Source organism: Onychomys torridus, chromosome 1 (assembly GCF_903995425.1).
Source record: "Onychomys torridus chromosome 1, mOncTor1.1, whole genome shotgun sequence".
NCBI lineage: Eukaryota > Metazoa > Chordata > Mammalia > Rodentia > Cricetidae > Onychomys > Onychomys torridus.
This window is the reverse complement of record NC_050443.1, coordinates 112,079,348-112,104,792: the sequence shown is the minus strand read 5'-3', so window position 1 is coordinate 112,104,792 and position 25,445 is coordinate 112,079,348. Positions and strand designations below refer to the sequence as shown.

Sequence of the window (25,445 nt, the reverse complement as noted above, 5' to 3'; positions counted from 1 at the left end):
AAACTCCAAAAACTAACAAACATAAAACCAAAGTGGGGGCTGGAGAGATGACTCAGAAGTTAAGAGGACTTGCTGCTCTTGCTGAAGGCTAGAGTCCAGTTCCCAGCACGCACATTGGGTAGTTCAAAACTGCCTGGAACTTCAGCTGTCTAGGAATTAGTACCCTCTTTGGGTCTACATAAGAACCCAAACACAAATGTGCATGCTTAAAAAATAAGGTGATCTCTGGTTGACCTCTGGCCTCAACAGGCATGCATGCACACACATGTGCAGATACACACTACACAAATAATGAATAAAGTATTTAGCTATCATACCTTCATTCAGATATTATTCACATTCTGATCCTGTTCCTCTCTTGCGTTACATGACATCTGCCAACAACATTTTTCTAGAAAGTCTTCTTTTAGAAATGTGTGAATTTCTAAAATGTTGCATGCTGTTACATATGGTTCAGAAAGAGTACCTGATGTCACAGATGCAAGGGATTTCCCAAGCCAAGCCTGCTCTGTGACCCCATTTCTAGCAGAGGAAACTCCCCTGAAAATGTAGGTTCTTTTTTTCTGCAGTGATGGTACTGCTATGATTTATTATGTGGGGAGTAGAGGGACCAAGGATATCCTGCACTTGCAGGGAAACATGCTGGGCAGATGCAGTGGAAGATGGGCTGGAAGGCGACCCACTCCATGCAGGCAAGGCGGCAAGGCAATGGTGGACATTCATAACACAGACACTGCATCCACGTGGAGAGTTTATTATAATAGATAAAGAGGCAGAGAGACAGGGAGAGAGAGAGAGAATGGGGGGATTAAGGGGTGCACACCTCGTGGGAGTGGAAGGAGGGAGGGAGGGAGAGAGAGAGAAGAGAAAGAGAAAGAAAGGAGAGAAGAGAGAGAAGGGGCAAGGGGCAAAGTTTTTCCTTAAAAAGAGACTTTTGTGTCAGGACAGGAAATAGTGTCAAGGGGTGGGATCAGAATATTAACAGTTACTGCTCATTCATCTCAGTTCCCTTTCCTCCCTAATGTCATGCCAGGATTTGCTCTCTGGCTTGTGTAACCCACAAAGCTGACCTACCGCTTCTTTTCTGAAAATTGGACTTCCATGGCTGGGCTTCTATTTGACAGGGTGGAAGGTCATCTGGGATAGTCATGATCCCACTAAGTTTCCTACAGATCTCAGGTGAAGTAAGAAAGTCAGGAGAGTATCAGAGAACCAGGTCCACAGGATGGATGTAGAAGAAGAGATGGGCTGACTCAAGCGTGTCTTAAGATGCACATAATAGTGTGGGTTGATGAGTTCCAAGAGACTGAGCAGGAGTTAAGGGTATGCCTCGATTTGGAGGTGAATAAGTCACTGAACTAAAATGTGGGGGCTAGCACAGGTCCTACCTGATCCTTCACCATTATCTTTCTTTTCTTTTTAAATTTAAACTTTATTGTAAGAAAAAGTTGAAAACGACATCATCACACACCAAAAATTAAACAGATCTAATGAAAGGCTATAGAACTCAAAAAGCATCTATACAGTTTGGAGAAATCATTGAAACAGAAGCTTTGGGGCTTCACTAGATTTTATACTTTCACTATCTAATATAATTTTATGCACTTATGCACCACCACAAACAAAAAGCCCATGACAGAGTTAAAACTAGAAAACCAATGAACTTTTTTCTAAAGGGAGAGATGTGGAGAGTGGAAAGCAGTTATCAACACTTTGTTGGGGGGGGGGGGCAAAAGAAAGAAAGAGATTACAACTGCATTAGACTAAGGACAACGTTTTAGACAGTCTCCCCCTGTAGCCTGCACTGTCTTCAGACTCTTGATCCCTTTGCTTCAGTCTCCTGAGTGTTGAGGTTATAGGCGTGAGCTACCAAATCCATCTCAAGGAGGTACACTTTTGAAATATGTTCCCTGGGAGAAAGAGAAAGCTCAATCGTGAAGAATGAAAGGGTTAGCACATACTAAAATCAATAGACGTAAGTCTATGCCTGGGTAATGAAAAAACATTTTAACTTCAACAATAAATTGTTAAATCTTGTTAAACCTTGCACCAAGTTAGGTTACAGGCAAAGAAGTGGGGGACAAAAAACCATGCTGGTTTCAGATAGCTGCATAACACTGGAAGCCAAATACAAAGTTCCTCTATGAAAGTCAGAGGAAGACACAGTGATCACTCACAAATATAGTATTCAGACCAGCATCCTTGTTTCAAACAGCATCATTGTGTGGAACAGCAGCACAGAGACATTCCTGTTGCACAGTATCCCAGCACTGAGCACAATGAGACATGCTCTAACAAAGAGCAAGCTAGTTACTCCAAGTGCTCTTCCTTCTCAGTGTGGTACCAGGACCAGACACTCGCAATGTGTGTTGCAGGCAGACTCTACAAAGCACACACTTGGCTCTGTTGAAGATCTCACTCCCTTTTCTTCCTTTTTATTGAAAATAAACTTTTTCTCACATACCACATCCTGACTACAGTTTCCTCTCCCTCTCCTACTGTCAGTTCCCCCCCCCCCCGCCTCCCCTCCCATCTCGATCCACTCCCTTTCTGTGTCTCATTGGAAAACAAACACACTTCTAAGGGATAACAATAAAAATATAACAAAATAAAAACTATCACATCAGAGTTGGATGAGACAAACAGAAGGAAAAGAGCCCAAGAGACGGCAAGAGAATCAGACACCCATTTGTTTGCATACTCATAAAAACAATAAACTGGAAGCTATAATATGTACACAGAGGACCTGGTGCAGACCCAGACAGGCCCTGTGCATGCTGCCTCAGTCTCTGTGAGTTCATAGGAGCTTTGCTTATGTTGATTTAGAAGGCTTTGTGCTCCTAGTGTTCCCCATCCCCTTTGACTCTTAAAATTTCTGCTTCCTCTTCTATGAGGTTCTGAAAGACCTAGGGAAAGGATTTGATAGAGACATTCCATTTATGGCTGAGTGTTCAAAGATGTCTCACTCTCTGTATAATGTCTGGCTGTAGGTCTAAGTATTTGTTCCCATCTGCTGCTAGAAGCCTGTCTGATGATGGCTGAGAAGGGCACTGATCTATGAGTATAGCAGAATGTCATTAGGAGTCATAGTTTGCTACTTTTTAATTTTTGAACAATAGTATTTAGTTTTACTGTAGGCCTATCTAGTTTTACTGGAATATCTAGCCTCTGATTCTTGGTCACCCAATGGTTTTATCTTGGGGAGTAGGCCTTAAGTCAAATTAGATATTGCTTGGTTACTCCTACAAGTTTTGTGCCACCATTGCCCTAGCATACCTTGCAGGCAAGGACATCATCGTAGATCAAAGCATTTGTGGCTGACTTGGTGTTTACCTTTCTCTTTTAGTAGGGCATAGCATACCTTCCTGACCAAAGACACTAGAACATAGGGTTGAAGGTTCTGCTTGCCATCTCCATGTTCAATAAGTTGTGTAGGTGTTGTCTAGAGCCATGGGGCCTTGCCATCAGCTTTGGAGAGCAACCAATAGCCTTGGCAACAGTGTGGGTTATTTGGGGGATTTCCATGGAACTCCTTTGACCAACAACTTAATCAGATGTAACCCAATCCTGGAACTGGAAACTACATTTAGTGACAAGAGATGTCCATGTCCAGTTGGGGCTCTGTTGTGGAGGTCCACAGAGGTTTCCTAGTGAGATCTAAGCTTGCTTTACCCAGCAGGGCTGAATAAGGGGATGGCTTGACCACATGCATGGTTACCAGGTGTATATAAGGGTCTGCACTTGGCTGTGCAGTATGCTTTAATCTAGCAAGGGGGAGGTCTTTTGCCCTGCCCCTTGGCATTGTGATAAAAAGCCCTTTTGAAGAGACAGAAGGGGCCAGTGGATATTGATCCAGGTCCTCCTGAAGTTATCCTGTGTTTCTATCTATCTCAATCTCTGCTATCTTTCTATCTACAAGTTTTTCATCCCTCTCTCCTCAAGAGTACCCTGGGTAAAAGTGGGAGATGGCCTCCCACACTCTGTCTCCCCAATTATTTGGTGATTTCATTTAGATTACCTACATATATGTATATATTTTAGGAAGCTTCTACTGTATTAGGTTTCCATACTAACCTTCAAATAGCCCTTGATTTTAGCTGTCTCTCCCTATATTCCCCACTCTTGTCCCTTTCTCCTCTCCCCTTCCCCATTTGATCCTCCCATTCCATGCCCCCCTCATTCCATCCATCACTATGTATTCTTCTTCCCTTTCCTAGCGAGATCTATCTATAGCAGGAATCTTAACAGGTCTTATTAATAAAATCAAACCCAGAGCCAGGTATTGGGGTGAATGCTGGAAGATCAGAGAAGCAGAACAAGCCACAGTTATCTCACCTCGCCAATTCTTCAGACTGGATACTGTTTCCTCAGACTGGAAGCCTCTGAGTCCTCATCCAAATGGCTCTCAGCTGAACTGCTGCTCAAAGCTTAAAAGCTTAACCAGCCAAATGCTTCTAGTTTTTTCGTCTTCACGCCTTATATACCTTTCTCCTTTCTGCCATCACTCCCTGGGATTAAAGGCGTGAGTCACCATGCTTGGCTGTATCCTTGAACACACAGAGATCCAGGTAGATCTCTGCCTCTGGATGCTAGGATTAAAGACATGTGCTACCACTGCCTATTCTCTATGTTTAATATTGTGGCTATTCTGTGACCCCAGATAAGTTTATTAGCATGCACAATATTTTGGAGAACACAATACCACCACATCTATCTGTACCCCTGGTCCCTTACTTTATACCCAACCTCTGGTTCTACAGATTGTAGCATACTGTTGGCTTAACATCTAACATCTACATATAAGTGAATGCATACTATATTTGTCTTTATGAGTCTTGGTTACCTCACTTAGGACTATTTTTTTCTAGTTCCATCCATTTACCTGCAAATTTTATGATGTCATTTTTATATGGCTGAGTAATATTCTATTGTGTAAATGTACCACATTTTCTTTATACATTCATCTGTTGAGAGACATCTAGGTTGTTTCCAATTTCTGGCTATTACAAATAGAGCAGCAATGAGCATAGTTAAACAAGTTGTCTCTGTGGTAGGATGAAGCATCCTTTGGGTATATGCCCAAGAGTGGTAGAGCTGGATCTTGAGGTAGATCAATTCCCATCTTCCTGAGGGACCACCACACTGAATTCCATAGTGGCCATAAGTTTGCGCTCCACCAGCAATGAATGAGAGTTCCCCTTACTCCACACCCTAACTAGCATGTGTTGCCATTTGTTTTATTGATCTTAGCCTTTCTGATGAGTACAAGATTAAATTGCTAAGAGTTTTCATTTGCATTTCTCTGATGGCTAAGGATATTGAACATTTCTTTAAGTGTTTGTCAGTTATTTGACTTTCCTCTTTGAGAACTCTCTGTTTAGATCTGTACCCCATTTTCTAATTGGGTCATTTGTTTTCTTGATATTTAGGTTTTTGAGTTCTTTATATATTTTGGGTACTAGCTATCAGATGAATAGTTGATAAAAAAATCTTTTCCCATTCTGTAGGCTGCCACTTTGTCTGAATGACAGTATCATTTGTCATGCAAAAGCTTTTCAATTTCATGAAGTCTCATGTATTGTTTGTCTTAGTTCCTGCACTATCAGTATTCTGTTCAGAAAATCTTCTCCTGTGCCAATGAGTTCAAGGCTATTCCGCACTTTCTTTTCTATCAGATTCAATGCTTCTGGTTTTATGTTGAAGTCTTTGACCTGCTTGGACTTGGGTTTTGTGCAGGGTGATAAGTCTGGATCTATTGAGATTCTTCTGCATGCAGATGCCCAGTTTGAACAGCACCATTTGTTGAAGACGCTGGCTTTTTTTCCAGTGTGTGTTTCTGGCTTTTTTTAAAATATAAAAAGTCAGTTGTCCATGGGTGTTTAGACTTATGTCTGGGTCTTCGGTTTAATTCTATTGATCAAAATGTCTATTTTTGTGTCAATACTATGCTGTCTTTGTTACCAGAGCTTTGTAGTACAAATTGAAATCAGTGGTGGTGGCACTCCCAGTAATTTTTTATGGTTCAGGATTGTCTTAGCTATGCTGGGTTTTTTTGTGTTTCCATATGAAGCTAGAAATTGTCCTTTCAAGGTTTTTGAAAAATCGTGTTGGAATTTTGATGGCAATTGCATTGAATCTGTAGATTGCTTTTGGTAGGATGGCAATTTTTACTATGTTAATCCTAACGATCCATGAACATGGGAGATCTTTCCATTTTCTGATAATTTCTTCAATTTCTTTCTTCAGTGACCTGAAGTTTCTATAATACAAGTCTCTCACTTGCTTGGTTAGAGTTACCTCCATGATATTTTTTATTATTTGAAGCTATTGTAAAAGGTATTGTTTCCCTGATTTCTTTTTACTTAGTTTGTCATTTGTACATAGGAGGACTACTGATTTTTATGAGTTCATTTTGTATCCGGCTACTTTGCTGAAAATGTTTATCAGCTATAGGAGTTTCCAGGTAGAATTTTTAGTGTCAATTATATATACTACTATGTCATCTGGAAATAAAGATATTTTTACTTCATCCTTTCCAATGTTAACCTCTTGATCTCTGCGGCGAGCTCCTCGACCAGCGAGGAAGAACAACCACCATTCGAGGATTCTTCTCAGATCACACTTTATTGGAGCGCCTCTTGATTAAGGGAGAGCGGGAGGTGAGGGGCCCCAAGAACCAAAAGGCAGCTGCTTATATAGGGAACCAAGCGAACGGGTCAATCTGTGATTGGATCCCGCCAGAATGCAAGCACGGGGAGCCACGGGATAGGGATAGGCTGAGGACATAAGGCCAAATTACCATATACACGCATGTGCAAGCCTCGAGGTGCGCAGCCCAGCAAGCACAGCCAAATATGGAGTTGTTTACAGCAAAGCTGTCAGGAAGTCGGCGCCATCTTAGAATGGCAGCTCCCTACAGATCTCCTTCTGTTGTCTTATTGCTCTAGCTAAGATTCCAAGTATTACATTGAATAGGTATGGAAGAATGGGCAACTTTATCATGTTCCTTATTTTAATGGAATTGTTTTGAGTTTCCCTCCATTTAAGTTGATGTTGGCTATGGACTTGCCTTTCTTATGTTGAGGAGTGTCCCTTGTATCCCTAGTCTCTCTAGGACTTTTATCATGAAGGGATGATGGACTTTGTCAAAGGGCTTTTCTGCAGCTAATGAGATAATCATGTGGTTTTTGTCTTTGAGTTTGTTTATATGGTGGATTACATTTATGGATTTACATATGTTGAATCATCCCTGCTTCTATGGGATGAAGCTTACTTGATCATGGTGGATGATCTTTTTGATGCCTTCACCATTTTTAAGCAGATGAGATGTTGAACAGACTACTCTGTACTCTCTAGTCACTGGGGACAACCTCCATAGGCAAGCAGAGACAAGGTATGCCTGAGGTTTCCCACATTGTGCTTGGGAAATTCAACTACTTGCAAATTCAAACAAGGAAAGGACCCCAAAGAATGACATGGACAATTAGAGAGTAAGAAACAATAGAATACCAACAAGCTTGTCACATGAAAAGCTTATCACACAGTAGAAAACAGGACTGACCAGAAATTTATTTGATTTATTTCATGTTATTTTTAGGAATATTTAGGAAAATTAGTTTAACTAGCTGATATTAAAATTATGGGGTAATGTAGTTTTTTAAAGGACAAATATTTTTATGCCTGCAATTATATTTCAGAACAAAAGGTATCACAAAGGAGTAAATCTCGTGAAGAGAAAAGTCATCTGGGGGTTAGACCAGGTTTACCTACTCATTTTAAGTAGAATATTCTAGTTTTTAGGCAGGAAAATGGAAGTGTCATTTTGGAATGAATCTAGGAAAAATATAATTTATTCATATAAACTTGAAAAGACTTACTATGACTATTCTTAAAATAATAGTTTTTAACCCCTATTATATATTTTTCTGTTTATGATATTTTAAAAACATTTCAATTGAAATATATTCTGATCATATTCTTCCCCTCCCCTAAGTCCTTTGAGATCCTCTCCCCATCCCCCCTCCCAACACACTCAACTTTAAGTTATTTCTCAAAAAAAAAATTAAGAAAAATCCAATAGAACAAAACCTACCCAAATCAAGAAAACAAAATAAAATACCCAAACAACAACAAAAAAACCAAAAATACTCAAACAGAAAACAAACAAAACAACCAAACTGCAACCAAATAAAAGTGTGCATACACACACGCACACACACACCACACCCACCCACACACACACACACACACACACACACACACACACCAAAAATCTGTGGAGTTCATTATTTATTGGTCAGCTACTCCTGAACATAAGCTCTGTTGTGGAGTAGTTGATATTTCTAGCGTCACTCCATTGGAGAAAACTGATTTCCTTCTTGTAGCACATGTAAATGGCAGCTCCATTGTTAACCTTTACCCTAGTGGCTAGGTTTTCATTCATTCATTTACTTTAAAAAATATAACAAAATAAAATAAAATAAGATAAAACAAAAGCTATCACATAAAAGTTGGACAGGACAAATCAACAGAAGGAAAAGAACCCAAGAGAAGGCACAAGAATCAGAGACCCAGTGGTCCACACACTCAGGAATCCCATAAAAATAACTAACCTGGAAGCCATATTGTGAGTATAGAAGACATGGTACAGACTGGTGCAGGCCCTGTGCATGCTGCCTAAGTCTCTGTGAGTCTGTCTGAGCTTTGTTCGTGTTGATTTAGAGGGTTTTGTTCTCTTGGTGTCTCCCATCTCCTCTAGTTCTTACACTCTTTCCTCCTCCTGTTCCGAAGGGTTCCCTGAGCTCTGAAGGGAGAGATTTGTTGGAGACATCTTATTTAGGGCTAAATGCAGGAGTTCATTTTAAGCCTTGCTTTTCTGTGACATTTTGGGTGTGGCAAATGGTGGCATTAGTATTTCATTAGCACTTAATTAGCCTTTGATTGGCATTTTGTTACAGTGTTTTTCTTGACTGTGCATCCTTATATTTTAAGTGTGTTTTTCTCATATCTGACTAACATTTCCCTTTTGTTCTTGCTGTTACAAGTGAGTAACAGAGTCATTAAGAAAATACAATTCCCCTTTTTAGAAATTTTCTGTGCAGTACACTTCTCTGGAACATAGCTCATTGTCTGAGCCAACATGCAGGAATCATTCCTTGTCAACATACCAGGCAGTGCATGCCAGTATCCCAGTCATTCAAGAAAAATGGGGTGTGTATGTCAGGTGGTTTAGGTTCGAGTGTGTGAGAACACTTGGTCCCCAGATGGTCATACTGTTTGGGAAGAGTATGTAGTGGTTAGGAGGTGAGGACTAGCTGAAGGATGTGGGTCCTCTTGGGGATAGGCCTTGAGGTTCATAGCCCTGCTTCCCTATCCTGTCCCTGCTTTCAGATGTGCTCAAAATGAGCAAGCAGTCACGCCCACTGCTATGCCTTCCCACAATGATAGACTCGACCTTCAAACTATGGGCCAAGTCCTTTCTCCTGTAAGTTGCGTCTGACCAGGAATTCAGACACAGCAATGAGAAAAGCAACTTGTAATACACTGGCACTTATGCACACTTTACACATTGTCCCACCTGTAACCTGCACAGACCTGTAACCACTTTGGCATCACTACCAGGAAGGGACTAGATCTCATTAGTTCCTTTCTGTTTGTGGTTTTACAATCCCAAATAAAAACAGTACATATGTTTTCCTTCTCTGCAGTGTATTTTTAGAATATCTGGAAGATGAAATGGCTTTGCTTCAGCCACATGACTGCCATTAGCACTAATGGGAGAAAGGCATCTTCATGGACAAAAAGTCTAATCCCCAAGTGTATAAATAGCAACAGGCTATGGCCAGAGGGCAGCCTTGACATGGTGAGCATCACATGCTGTGTTTTTGCGTGGGTAGCCCTGTTGAAGTCAGCCTTCCACAGGAGGTGGGTTGGATCAAAGCTTGGGATTTCAGAGGTCCTTTCCTTGACTCAGCATTCAGCCCCCACATCTGGACAAAAAGGCCCAAAAGTGCCTGTTAGGAATCTTGTGCCCTTTGGTTGAACTTTGCCTCTCAGTATGTTCTCCCCCAATTCTAGACAAAACTGTGGGACCCTACATTTACTCTAGTGCCTGAACTTTGCTGAGCAATTAGTACAATAGGCAATTCAATTCTGACTGTGTGTCTGAGCCCCAGCTCTGTAGGAGGCACATGAGGAGGGCCATTCCCACACATAGGTCTAACACTTCCCTCAGTATATGTAGCCCTGTGATCCAAGGGTCCAAATGTCTTATGCAGTTAGATATGAACTGTTGAATTGCTCTATCATAACTCCTGGAGGGGTGTAGAAAGAAAGTTGGCCCCCAATCTCACTATACACCCTATAGTCCCTTTTCCCAGCTGAGTGTAAGTATTTGACTAAAGTGTTCATGGCTCTTCATCTTTGAGGTGAGGGAGTTAATTGTGGTCACTGAAAGGAAACTGTCTCCACAGAAGGGAAGAGCCAGAGGCTCTTGTTCTCATTTTAGATATGACTTTGCATTTCAAGTATACTTAGGGGTCTCAGGTAGTTCCACCCATCTCTCACTTATTTCTAGTGATTTGGATGTAGTGGTGCATCTGTCATGTCCAAAGGATAAGACCGAAGCCAAGGGGTCTGGGGGTGCTGTACAGATGGACTCCCTCCCACAGAACAGCGTGCGGTTTGCCTTACTGTCATGCGGGTGCTATTCCAGAAACAAAGACAGACATATTTGTGTGATGCTGCAATGTCGGAATTCATTAAACAATGACACTGGTATTCATTAATGATTTCCTTTAATAGCTGGCCATTGGCAACTAAAGACTCTTCTATTCCAGTCCTAATTATTAATATTACTCTTAACTAACAATATCTCTCAGATTAAAAGTCACACTTCACACAGTAAGGTGTGTGAGTGTGTGTGTGTGTGTGTGTGTGTGTTCGTAGTTTATAGAACTGTTAGAAAATGATTAAAGAACTTGGAGCTGGCTGGGTGGGTGGTTTTTTCATAGACACATAGTTGATGGGTGGTAGAACCCAGGTGAGAATGGATACTAGCTCTCTGCTGCTGTATTCCAAGTTCTTTCTCTCACTTTCTATGTTTGTGAAATGAAGTATGTTGCAAACTCAGCCACCCTGAGAGATTTGGGGTCACAGTATCTGAGGGTTTGCAGGTAGGTGTGTGGGAAGGCTGAATGTGGTTAGGCAGATGGCTTCTCTTTGCTCACTAGCATATTGTCTGAAACACTGAGCTCCCTGGGACTTCCTGGGTGTTTTAGTAACTACTACTTTACCTGCATGTTTATGTCATATCTGGTAGCTCATATGACAGAGAGAGTCATTTTTGTAGTTTCTGGGAAGTGACTTTATGTGAAAACCTGCTCTGTTCAGGACTTTCCTGAATCTTTTGCCAATGAGCATTTAAAAACAAAACAAAACAAAACACTAAGTTTTAACCAGCAGAAATGGGACAAGAAAGTCCAAAGATATTCCTTATATCCCAGCTATGTTACCCAGATATTCATATGTATATTAATAATGACCACTTAAATATGTTTTTCATAAATCAGTGAGTGTGTGCCCTGAGGACCTACGACCTAAAAACTCACTTTTTAAAGGGGGCCTGTGCTTATTCCACATTGAGACCTCAGACTCCTTTGAAATGTGTCAGGAGGGGTAATAAAGATGACTGTGAGTACTGCAGCAACAGGGGGGACCCAGGTGTAGAACATGGGAAATGGTATCCTCAGAGAAACTCTGGGCTAAATGTTGCCCTGGGGTTTAAAGGCCCAAGGAAAACCAATGAGCTGTCCTCCTTCCTCAGAGACATGATCTTGCCTGAGTAGTCAGTCACACCAATATAAGAAGGCCAGGTGGAGGAGCACAGCCCATGTCCCATGGAGCACAGTAGCATGTTATAGGGGAAGAAATTTGCTCTCTAGACTGCATGTGGCTCACTGCTGGTAGAGCAAGTTTATCTGAGACAACAGGAGCAGTGTGTAGGGGCTGAGCATTTAAAAATACCCGGACCTCATCTCTCAGCTATCATTAGCCAGCATTGAGGATGAAAGTTGTGGTGATCTTTTGCCCTTCTTCAGACTTGTATATTAAGCATTGTTTGGGGCTGTGGATGAGGCACTTTTTAGTGATTTTCCCTGTGTGTATATGTAAAATTTTCACAAAGGAAGTCTTCCCTTTCTAGGGCATACTGGAGATACTTTCACAGTAGCTTGCCTCCTTCTGTACACATTTTGTTTGTTTACACCTTTTTTTAAACTAATTGCATAAACCTCTAAGATTGTGTGATGTGCTAGGAGAAGCAGTAGCTTTTAAGAACCAGTTAAAAGCATTCTAGTTTTCCCAGCCTAAGTGGTCTCCTGAGTGAAGCATAGACTGTTCCATTTCCTGCAGAACCTTCTTAGTGGAGAGAAATAAATAATAATTCTCCACAATATTGGAGGAATCAGAAAGCAGAGCTTTGGTGAGATACCACCTGTTCATGTCATTGGACATGATGGTCCTTTGTGGGAAGAGGTGGGAATGTCAGGATATTAAGCATCCAAGTCTGAAAGTCACAGGGGAGGAAGGCAGAGGGATCCAGTCAGCCTTGCTCAGTCCATCTCCTTCTGGGCCTTGACTTTTCCTGGTTACTATTTTCACATGTCATGTGGTTCTCTATGGAGGCCTTTGGGAACTTCTCCAATTCTGAATGTCAAAAATAGCCTTCAAAATGCAGGCCAATCTTATGAGAGGCTGCGTGCCGGGAACATGCTTCCAGCTGGGTTGGGTTGATGTGCTTGAGACATGTGACCCATGTGATAGAACTAGAAAGCTGTGGGGACACTGGTCAGGAAACTCTCTGGCTGTTCTGGGAGCAATTCTATTTGCCCCAAGCAAGACTAAGAAGCCCAGAGCCATTTCCATGGAAACCTCCAACCTTGGAATCTGCTTTCTTTTCTGATATGGGGTCTTCACGAGTATTTTTTCCCTTCCTGATTGGGGGAAGGAGTGGCAGAGGAGTAGAGGGAAAGCATGGTAAGCAGATGTCTCTTTTTTGTCTCTTTCCTGGCTCCAGCTCTCCAGACTGCCACAAGTAACAAGTTCTTAGCGGAAAACTGTCCTAGGTGGTAGAGTCTGTCATCAAAGCCATCAAAGCATTATAAAATCCTTTGTTTTATATCTCATGGGTTTAAGCTCCATCTTGGTCATGTATGTTTAGCATTTCAAGTCATGATTTTAGTCCTTTTTATTCTCTTCATGACTCAGCACAAAGCTGAGCAGCTTCTGGCTAAGCCCTATGATCTTGAGGTCAGATTGAAGGTCCTCGTCCTCCAGCTCATAGCCGAGTTCTCTTTTTGTCCTCACTACTGTTAAGTCTGCACCACATGCATTCATTTGCCCATTTGCTTCCTGTTTTCACAAAAGTAGGAAATGGAGGATGTGTTCAAATTATTGCCAGAAAACAGCATCCAAACAAGAGCCTTGGCTTTGCTCCAGGGGCCTGTGTTCGTCAGTGACATGTGGACTTTCAAAAGCAACACGGAGCTATCACTGTGACTATTGTTCTAAACACTAGGAGATTGATGGTAGCGATATCCAGATCTTGCTGTGTGTGGACCAGCCTTAAGCCTGGAACTCTATAGTGTCTCCAGCATGACAGTGAGAGAAATTAAGGGAAAGGCCACATCCCAAGGCCCAGGAAACAGGCCCTACCTGCCCCAGACAGCCACAGTAGGCAGTTTGTCAGAGAAGCTCAGAATGTCAGTTTTTACAACTTCTAAAAATAGTTGTAGAGGTAGAATCCAGGGCTTCAGCTACTCAAGACAACAGCTCTGCTTCTGAGCCACACTCTCAACCTGCTATTTTAACTTTTAAATACTTTTCTAAATTTTAGATTTTTGACAGCATTTGTGGATTTTATTTTATTTTATTTTATTTTATTTTTTTAGCTTAGGAAAAGCTAGTTTAATGGAAAGAGATTTTAGTGAGAAATGAAAGTATCTCTTCAGATGTGACCAGGTTCTGAGAAATGATGAAAATGTCTGTTTCCTACTTGCTTCTGGGTCTGAGGAGTCGTGCTTCGGGATAAGGATTGTGGAAAGATAGGTGCTCTAGTGACAGCAGCTGAGGGGATCACAGGATCTGATCTAATAGCTGACAAGCCTAAGTGTCTCGATGGTGCTTGCAATGCAATAAAATGTTCTTGTTGCCGAGAGTGGGTGTGCACACAAATGTGTGAATGTGAATTGCAACTTTTGCCTCCTTCTGTACACATTTTGTTTGTTTATACTTTTTTTTTTTAACTAATCTCATAAACCTCTAAGATTGTGTGACATGCTAGGAGAAGCAGCATCCTTTCTGGTCACTTTCTGGGGAGAAATATGCATTATTGGTTTTGCTGCTATTATGTGTATGAGTCTTATAATAAATGAGAATTGCACACACTGTTCTCCACATGGTGTGAAACTTAACCTTTGAATAATATAAGTGAACATATCAGGTTTTCCCCCCTCTTCCTTTCAATGTAGAGTACTTCTCATTCCCGGACTTTCACATGTGTGTCCAAACACCACAGTGAAATCTCCACAGCATCTCTCCCTGACCTGCCACCCACCCTGGCTTCCACAGGGAGTGGGCTCTTTCTGCAGTCACCAGTGAGTACAAATACTTTTTATTAGCCCGACTTTCCTGGTCATTGGTCTCTTCTCCCTTTATCTACTCCTTCAGAAACAAAAGCTGCTGATATCTGCATGAGTAGAAGAAAGCTGCTCTCTGTCTAGGGAAGAGCTAGCATCTCCAGGAAGCCTAGTTCCTGCAGGGAAGGACTCTAACGTGCTTCACCTCTGCATGCCCCTCAACCTGTGCCTCACCCCTCCTCTCTTTCATGTGGTTGTGTATACATAAGTATAAGCACGTTTGCATGTGCAGTGTACTTGTACATGTGTAGGACCTAGAAGTTAATATGGGTGCCTTCTTCAGCTGCTCTCCAGTTTACTTACTGAGGAGGGTCTCTCACTGAGCCCAGATCTTCTCAATTCAGTCTACTTAGCTATCCAGCTTGCTGCAGGGATCTGCCATCTTTTCCTCCCCAATGTTAGAATTTCAGGCCGGCTGCAGTACCCCACCAGCATTTACATGGGTTCTGGAGAGCCTAATTCTTGTCTTCACACTTCCATGGTGAGTACTTTATCCACTGAGCCACCCCAGCTTTCCCTCTTTCTTTTTTGTTGATTTTTTTCTCCCCAATTGTAGCAACTCTGCTTCTACTTCATGGATCTCCTTGAGAGTCTTGTAGGTGACATAGGACTCCCCTGCCTCTCAGGCAGGAGGGAGCTGTTTACTCCATTTCCTCTCTGCCTCCTTGCACTTTTCCTTCCCTCCCTCTTCATTGGGATGTCATACAGGCTCTGTAGAGACCAAGTAGAGATACACTGAAGCAATTATTGTCTGATTTTAAACAGAAGTCTGCTCTGGGCGGGTGTGCAGCACTACCTCTGAGAGGCCCATTTCCACACAAGGAGACCCTTCAACCTGCAGCCAAAGGATGAAGCCTGGGGCAGACAAAAGGAGAGGGAATCCTCCACTAGCCATGCCCATGGAAAGACTGAGTTTGTGTTTTATTTTCCCCTTGTGTCTTGCATTGTAATTGGAGGCGTGAAGGAAAAGAATAAAGCAAACCTACCTGCGGGGGAAATTGGCCTCTTAGGAAGCCACCATCCTTTCTGTATTTTTCTGCCTCCTTGGAGGCCTTAGCATGCCTTGTGCAGAAGCCTGCCCATCCCCGCTCCTCTATAGCAGCCTCCTCTCATGCCAAGAGAGGGGACTACAAAGTCCCACTGGGCAAGCTGGAGTCCTCTCTGCAGGGTCTGCATCTGTATTTCTAGTGAGTGTCTATCTGGCCGAGTACCCACTCTAACCAGGTTCACTTACCTAGTTCCCAGTTAGATGCTGTGGTTATGGGGTTTACTGAACCAGACCTCTTCAGTGAATGCATACATAGAGGTGTAAAGGTATCAGTAATAGAGAGTCAAGGGTAGTCTGGGACCACTTGGAGTAACAGCACAGAGCATTAGGACCTTCAGGACATCCTGAGACATGTCCCCTGCAGTTGAGTTTAGAAACTGATGTTTGTGCTAACAGTCCAGAGACATCATCACAAGCTTCAGCTATTGTATTTCTAAGATGAAGGCGGTTGAACAATGGTCTGGCTTTTGAAAGAGTTCATGACCACTGGATGCAAATGTGGAGGAAACTCATAGGCTAGACTTAAACAGGCCTGCTTCATTCATGGGAGTCTCTTTGGTAGATTAAGAATCTATATAGCCTGTTTTAAGGAGGTGGGAAGCTGTGCTCTGAGCCCCAAATATAATGTCTACCAGGATGAATGTTCTAGAGAGCTGAAACCTCTTCTCCAGTCTCTCAGCATCCTAACATACTTTAATCTAGTTCATGGATCAATGACCGTCTGCGTGTGAGACCTGACCTGCATGTGGACCATTCCTGCTGCTGTCCCTTATGGGCTCTTGTGTCCACTTTTGCTGGATTTCATGCTCTGCCTTTGACATTTGGCTGACAGCATCCTAGTGTTGTGTGGGTCTTTGTAAGCAGCTGCTAAGGACTTTGTTGCTGTCTGCCCCTCAGTCATTACAGCTCCAATATCTGTGTACCTCCTGAATATTGGGAAAGGAATAGAAAAGTGATTTTCCCTATCAAGTCAGTGTGCATGGTGGTTATATTGTGGCCACTGAAGGTTAAGTAGCTAGAGAAATGCCTATCTTGTTCTCCTGTTGTACTAAGAGCCTGTGTAAGCTGGTAATGACCTAGCCTAGCCCACATATGCCCCTTCTCAGCTGAGCTGGATGCTGTGTTGCTGGGTCTTCCTATCCTGTTTATTTATATTTATCCCATTTATTTGTCCTCTCCTCCTGTTGAGGGCCCTAGTTCAAGGTTCCCTGATCTACCTGTCTTCAGTTCTGCTGCTAAACATGGGTAGGTCAGGAGCGAGAATTGTGGAGTAGCACACTCTGCCAACCCCACAACCACTAGCTGGTGTGTCTGACCACACAGCAGCCCTACCTGGTCTCACTGGGGTTAGTCCTGTATGTTTAGGACATGATTTGCTGCTAACTTGCCCAGAACTTCTGGCCATGCCACTCTGCTGAACTCTCTTCTGGAAGCTTTTGCATAATTGACACAGTGATATGACAGTGGCTTGGTGTACGGTGTACAGAATTTTGGTATGAAGAACATGCAAGTACAGTGTGATTGATGAAGGTATAAGTGGATGCTCTATGATGGCCCAATGTTCTTCCCAGCCAAGGATAAAGCATCTGCTGGGCAGAATCTTCTGTTGGTGTCTGTTTGCTTTCTGGTACCAAGCTCAATTCTTAGGCAGGCAAGTTTGCTGGAAAATTGAGCCTCAGTGTATCAAGCAATACTATGATAGGAATCTGATGGTGTTCCTGTTTGAAAGAAATGTCTAGTGCCAAAGCCTCTCCATGTACAGCCTCAGGAAGAAGACAAAAGTCACAAGATCTGGCATAGATGCTGCTTTTTCAGGTTTCTCTTACGACAGCAGAGCCTGCAGTAGTCAGGTACCAACTTGAGAGAGTCATGGTGTGGGTGTAAAATGTCCCAGACAGACTCCTGTGTTAGAACAGTTGGTCCCAGGGGAGCGGGGGAGGTGGCTGTTTGGGAAGATTGTGGAAGCTTTAGAACACAATGCTTGCTAGCATACACAGGGTCATAGAGATTCGGCTTAAGGGTTAAAGGTTGCTTGGCCTTTGGCTGGAGTTCTCTCTGCTCCTGGTCAGAGGAAGTATGAGGAAGGTGATTCACAAGCTTCTATGGTCTAACCCCAAACCAGCCTCAACATGATGCCTTCCCACTATGAGGGGATGTAGCCCCTCAAACCACAAAGCAAAATAAACATTGTTTCTGTTAGGTATTTAGTTGACAACAATGAAAAAATGAAACAAGGTATGATTGAAGAGCCTGAAGTCCAATCTCGCCAGTGTATGGAACAAAACGGCTATTAATACTGCCTGCCTGTCCATGCAGGACCATGTCATGGGTTCATTCTTCCTTGTATAGTAGACACTTGAGAAAACAGAGTGTGAATTGCCTAACTTTCATTATTCCAGTGGTACCCATTCTTCCCTTTCCCAACGCATAAATATTTAGGGGACCTTCTCACTGGCATGACTTTCAAGGCCGCGTTTCAGAATTCACAAAAGAGACACTATCAGCAGGGTACCCATAGAATTCACAAGAGATACATGGTCAATAAGTTACCCAACAAAGAAGTTGTATTCTACTCCCTGGAATTGTTTTAACCCTTTCAAGTCACAAATGAAACATTTAACTCTCACTGATTGCATTAGAACATCTAGACAGATAACAGCAAGAAAAAAGAGGGGCTGCTGGGAAAAGGCAGATACTAGATGGGTGGAAATAATGACCTATTATACTCCATAAATCTATAAGTAAATACATTGATTCAAATGTGGATGATCTTTGTTAACAGGCAGACAGAGATTGTATCCCTGATAATTAGTTGGTTTTTGTACATTTTTCTGAGTCTCTAATGAAAGGAACCCACATCGGAAGGTTGATTGTTATAAGCCATTTTCTGCTTACAGTATTTTATAATTAAACATAAATGGTGATTTTTGGAGTAAAGGTTTATAAACATGTTTCTATACAATTCAGCAAAATACAGCTTTATTGTATGTGGGGATGTCTGAACTCCAAAAACAAGATCTAGTGGCTACCACACATTCAGCACTTTGGCCTAGGACTAGTAGAAACATTTTCTGTGTTTTCTTTAAGAAGCATAGAGAACACAGATGCGCTGCCAACATGACTCCTCTGGGCTGAACCCTAAATTCATAAAGGTGATTTTAGGGGGCCCTATGCCCTAATATTGCTGCTTTTCACACTGGGCTGCATGGCCTAGCTTTATCTACAATCAGCTGTTTTCAGATACACCTGGGAAAAGCAAGCTACAGAAACTGGGACATTGTTGACAGGTCACCGGTGACATCCTCAGAGCAGTGTCATGGGTCCGTTCTTTCTTGTATAGGACACTCCTGAGAAAACAGAATTGTGACTCTCCTAACTTGGATTACTCTAGTGGTATCCACTATTTTTCCCTTTCCCAGCACATAAACATTTAAGGGCCCATTTCATTTACAGTGGTTGCTCCTACCTCCAATGGAACTTTTCCTTTAGTGACATCAGTGTGGGGTGATAGTAACTCAAGAACAGTCATGACTTTATTTAAAACAGGCATGCATCTAAGTCTCATTGAACATTGTGAAAGAAAGTTTAGGTTTTTTTTTTTATATCAAAGCCTATTAGACATCAGAGGAAGTATCTCTTCCATTCCCACTCCTGGCCTTCATTGTCCTTTTCCTCATATCTCTCCAGAGGTATCCTATGCAAAGAAGCATTTGCTCTGAATGTCCCTCATTTTGCTTTAACAATACAATTGCAAGATGAGTGCATGTTTGTTCAACACCTTTCTCTCTAAGCTTCTGCAGAACATAGGTGCATACAGCTCTTTCCCTGGTCCCTGATGGGTGGACATAGGTAATCTGGGGAACTGGACTTCACACTGTAGAAACAGCATGTGCCACATATCTATAGATCCATCTCTTCCTCAGAGCTCAACAGAGGCATGATGTTCTGCTTGCTGCCTCTGCACCTGCTGTAACACATGGCTTGACATCAGTTTCTGTGATAATAGGAATAACCCAATGCTTAGTGTGTATCAGATGCTCTATGCATTATTATTTTCTTATCTGTTTGAATATTTGCTATGTCCATAAATAATGTTATTGGGTATACTAAACATAACGGAATACATTCTATAACATATATCCTAGTTCCATATTTGTTATGTAAGACCCAGTGAGAGAATGAATGAGTATTACTTAGTATTTGCTCATTCCATCATCACCTCACCTAGATTCTACAGATGAGGCTGTGAGTTTAAGTGGTAGAGCTGGGATTTGAACTCAGGTACCGTGGGTCAAGTCCAAGTTCAAGATGCTCCATTCCCTATTCAGATGAACATGATAAGAAAGGTAATAAGACTTCCAAAAGGCACCACTGGGCAGAGTCCCTTTGCAACTAAATGTATGTGACAGTGTATAGAAATGAGGCCAAATTCACAGTAACCATGTATACAAACAGAACTTCTAACCTGCAGTTCAGAGTCAAGTATGCTGACCACATGTTGAGAGTTTGCTAGCATATAGCTGTACCAACTACCCAATGTTCCCTGAAGCCTGGCTATAGCCCACTAGCCAGAAGATTAATAGTGCAGTACATTGGGCAAATGAGAGGCAGCTAAATCAGTCATTTTGAGTCACCTCTCATTTTATTTTTAATAGAAACAAAAGTATTTTCTGGAAACAGCAAGGAGCAGCAAAGAGAAGCACAAGTGACCCTTCCTGCTTCCCTGGTGGGACAGAAGCTCATTAAACACTTCCCTCCTGACGGGGACAGTCCACCCAGCAATGATGGTCAGTCTAGCATCTTTTCTGAGCCCCAAGAGAGACGGCACCCATACTTCCTGACACCCAGAGTCCCTTTGTCTGGGTTTCTTTGCCCTTTACAAGCTGCATGTGCCTCTCTGCAGGAGGATGGTACAGTTCAGATAGAAAAAGAGCTCCCCAAAGGTAAGGAGTGAGGGTGGTGGTCTCAGGGCTCCTTCTTGATCCACATAAATAAAATAGCTCAGTGTCTTTCTGGGATGGTTCATGCAAGCTGGTCTCATGGAGGAGTTGGCGGGAGGGAGCTGGGAAGAAGGAGCAGGACTAACAAGTAGACATAGTAGATAAGTCAGACCCCACAAGCTGATAGAAGGCAGCTCTACACAGATCATGAGGCCCCAGACCTGCCACACCCCATGCCAGTGCCAGCTAAGGCCCAGAAGGCTGCCCAGGGACACAGCAGACTCTGTGGCTGAGCTTTGGAAGGTCTGGGGAGCTGGTGCAGCTGCTCTGAAGGTAGCGTGTTCCTCCCCATGGCTGCCCAGGCCCCAGTAACTGGATGACAGGGATTATAGCTAAGGGGTACAGCCTTGATACATAGCTAACACTTAACATGAGCAACTTGGGCCCGATGGTGTACACAGTCAAAGGCCCCATCTCCATTTCCCACAGAGGAAATAACCAAGTTGGACGTAGGCATCATATCCCTGTAGGTCAGGCTACTGACCACTCTTAAATACTGAAGTGAACAATTCTGTATGAAAAGACAGAAGAATGTGACATAGAATGGGCGCTGGTGCCTAGTCATACGGGCTGAAGTCAATACTCTCTGCAGTGCAGAAGGCACAGTGTAACTGTTATGTGTGTGCTGAGTAATGTGGAGCCTGAAGATGGCCCACACTCAGAGATGATCTGGCAGAGGTGTCTCTGTCCAAAATGATTCCAAGCTGGAACTTGAGAGGTCAGTGTCATTAGAGGTTTAAAATGAGACCAGAGAAGAAGACACACTGAGGATGAAGGGAAAGGCACACAAAGCAAGGAGCTCCAGGGAGGCCTGGGCTGGTTTGGATAATAGGGAGGGGTCCAGGAGACCAACACCAGAACCAGGAGCTTCTGATTCTTCAAGGTCCCCAGGGTGGATATTGGAAGAGCCTCTACACACACTGCAAGAGTCTAGGCTACAGGCAGGGCCAAGACTTTGAAAGAATCTCAGTGGGATGTATGCTCCAGGTGACTATCCCATAAACAGTATGTGGACAGATGGGAGAGGGGCTAGGCTGGGGCTGAGATCCAGTCAGGGAATAGAGAGGGAGTCTCTAAGGTGGGAGGAGCCACAGGGATGGAGACATTGTGGATTTGGGAACAGATGCCATGAGCAGTGAGGAGGCAACATTCCAGGACTAGCCCCAGAGTTATTGTTTTTACATACGGATGAAGAAGGAAAAGGATGTGAAGACCCTGGTTTCTCCATCACAGGGAGACATGGGAACAGTGTAGTAGAGAAGGGGGTTAATTTGGGAAGAGAGGGTGCTGGCTAGTGGCTAGACCTGAGCTAATCTGAGCTACTGATAAGGCCTACGAACATGGGACAGTGAGGGAATCCTCTAGAAGGAAGAAGAGAACATGCTTGAAGGCTAAGTAGTGTGGGATTGGCAGAGAATCACATGACATGGGCTAGAGTAAGAGCCAAGATAGGCTGAGTCATCTGGGGGCCGAAGCAGGTTGGAAAGCTGAGTAGAAAAAGGATCCAACCAGAGAGATTATAGCTATAAACAATGAAATGACGGCGGGGCACTGTGGATACATGGGAAATAAGTATTGGATGGTACAGTGAGGTTAAGATGTGATCCTTTCAATGGCTGTGGAGCCTGCCTGGGACTGGACTAGGTCCTGTGCATGGCAAGACAGTTGTGTAGTTTGATCTGCTTTGGGGAGCTCCTGCGGTAGGATCAGAATTCATCCCTGGTGTATGAGCAGGATTTTTGGAGCCCACTACCTATGATGGGACACCTTGTGCAGCCTTGAGGCAGGAAGAAGGGCTTGGACTTGCCTTTACTGGATGTGCCTCCCCATAAGAGGCCTTGCCTTCTTGTGGGGGGCAGTGGGGGGTGGTCTGGGAGGGGGAGGCTAGGGGGTGGGAGGAGTAAAGAGGGGGATCTTTGATTGATGTGTAAAATGAATGAAAAATTTTCTTAATAAAAAAAAGAAAGAAAAAAGACATGATCCTAAAACCAGTCTTATGACTATGCTGCAGAATTTAGGTAGCAGGGATCCATCCTGTCTTAGGAAAGGAAGGAGGGCCCCTGATAGTCAGGACTCAGCTGGAGGTGGGGATTTACCAGGAAACAGAACCAAAAGCATTTATTGGAGATCAGAGGCCATTTGGGGCAAGAAGATGCTTGGCCTAGGACAAAGGGGGAGTTAGGTGAGGCTGGGGCTGAGAAGATGCAGCAGAGAGTACAGGTCAGAGGGGAAGGGTGGGCTAAGGGTGATGATGGATGGTCCTATCCTTGCATTCAAGACCAAGGCGTAGTCAGGAGGTAGCCTGGAACAGTTGCTAATTCTATTCTACTAACCCCAGAGATGGCCTCACCTGGGGTGCTAAGGGTCAACTCATATTCTGACCCTTTCCACAAAAGGAAACGAAAATGGCCCCAGGAAAGGGTCCCACCAGCTTTGAGAAACCCTCTGATTACTTAGGTGAAGTCAGTGGTGGACTCTGGAAAATTAAGGGGAGGGATACATAATTGAACACCATCCCTGGTCATTATATCATTAGTGTGGCAAACACAAGACAGATTAATATGCTGTCTTGAAACAAGCGAACTGTAATAATTACACAGGACATACTTAATATGAAATCCAGACTAGAAAAGTCTCCTTTCATTTCAAGCCAGGCATTCTGAACAATCTAAGGAACACCTCCGTGGCCTAACTAGACAGTCATGGACTCGGGCTGACTGCCACAGTGACTAGGGCAGCCGTGAAGGTCTGTGATGAGGCTGCATCTCATGAGCTTAACAAGGTCCATTAATAACTAGACTGGCATTTCTATTTTCTAAATTGTCTTGGATGTCTTCCTCTTGTGTCTGGGAGCTGGGTAGGAGAGCCACTGGGCACCCTCTAAATGGATTGTAAATCTGCTTTCCTAGATTACACATGCTGCGACTTGGTTGTAAAACTAAAGGAATACAAGAAGCATGAGGACCACGTTGCCACCCCCGAGCCCTCACCAGCAACACCTTCTCCAACAGCGGCAGAGGGACCACAGAGCTCTGACCCATTGGAAGATAGTTCTGAGCCTCGGCATCCGCTGGCAAGCTCCATGACCTTGCAGGTAAAGCCTCCTCCTCATCCTGCTTGACCCTATCCCAGGGGAGGATTTTCCTGGGGAGTGTGGCTTTCACCTGACCTCAGTGCTGCCTATGACTGCTGGTGTCCCTGTCTCAGACCCTTCCCTAACCTTTTCTAACATCTCTGCTACTGTTTGCTTCCTGGAGATGATGACACATGACTTCCCCAGGTAAGAATGAGGACTATTGGTACTATCAACCATGACTATAGCAATGAAAAGGTGCCCAGAGGTCACTTGGAGAAAATTGCTGATGCTAGCATTCTGCAGAGTCAGATGCACTTTTGGGGAAGGCACTTGCTATGGGGTACACCTCTCCCTGAATATAAAGAAAGCTCCATTGGCTCACCGCTGCAGCCCTGGGCCTTGATGAGCCTGCAAAAAGCATCCAGGGTGTGCCCCAAATCCTGAACCTCTAAGATGTCCTCAGATGAGTGAACAGTAAAGCAGCAGCCACACTTGGGCCAGCAGAGTATTCTCAGGGGCTTTGTCTCAGCCTTGACCCTTCTCTGAAGCTTCTGCACATTTAGTGACTGGTGAGTCAGTTACTTGGTAGCTGATGGCTTGCATTGCCAAAGAGACTCTTTTATCAGCGCGGCTGCCAGAGGCACATCATACACAACACACGTAGAACTCACCGATGTGTTCCTTTCTGAGCCCCCAGTAGGCAGGGATGGAAATAGGACCAAGGAGCACTTCCACCCTGGCAGCATACCCAACAAATCTGTGCTGAGCACACGCTTTAGGCAGACCCAGGACAGTGCCTGTGAGAGAGATGAAGTTCTTGGGATGTGGCATGTGTCTTCTCTACAGCTTAGCATAAAGTTAGCCATGTGGGACTCATTCTTGCACAAGGCCATCTGTGAAGTACCATGGTACTCTGGTTAACCTTGAAGACCCAGTAGGACCTACTGGGAGTAGCTGCTGCTGGCACACTTTCTAATAGAACACTTTGGGCGGAGGCATTCAAGGACTAGGAAGCTGGGACAACAAAATGGTAGCAGGGAATAAGTGTGGAACTTATCCTACTGAGCATCAACACATTATCTACTAAGCTATCTTGGGCCTCATTGCTTACATCTGTCCAATAGGAATAAAGACAACTGACTTCCAGAATCTATGTGGGGATTCACAAAGAGGATGGGTACAAGTAACTTCCCCAGTGTCTGCCATGGCAGCGCTACACATGCTGCTTTGTGCAAGGAGATCAGAGAGATAAGACCACTGTGGAGATATAGGAGATTCTGATCTGTCCGGTGAAGCTCACAGAACCACTCAGTATAACAAAGACTTCTACCTCTTTCTACCCAGGAGAAGCAGTTCCCTTAAGCCACAGATAAGACTTCTGAAAAGTTCCATTTTCCATGCTAGGAGGATGACGCCTGTGCTTCTTAAGACTCCACCCCCAGCAGAAATGAGTGTGCAGATTTCTAGCACCTGCTTTCTAGCCCCACCCATGTCTCTTAGAATGTCGAATTTCAGAGCCCTCAGATTTGAGTTCCTTGCCAGTGAGTGACTTGGCAGCGTGAATCCACAAATGGACAGATGTTGGCCATTTGTACTCAATGGCTTCAATGCTAGCTATTGCTTGG

General features: G+C 43.5%; 1 protein-coding gene across 6 annotated transcripts in view; it reads left to right on the top strand.

The window, feature by feature from the left end:
* The window catches only part of C1H10orf90 (chromosome 1 C10orf90 homolog), a 256,198-nt gene that overhangs the window by 200,122 nt on the left and 30,631 nt on the right, over window positions 1-25,445 (top strand). For all 6 annotated transcript variants that reach the window (XM_036196838.1, XM_036196872.1, XM_036196846.1 and 3 more), the window contains 2 exons: window positions 20,400-20,687; window positions 23,654-23,838. In XM_036196838.1, coding sequence (XP_036052731.1) covers window positions 20,400-20,687; window positions 23,654-23,838 — 473 coding nt within the window. The remainder of the gene's footprint in view (window positions 1-20,399; window positions 20,688-23,653; window positions 23,839-25,445) is intronic.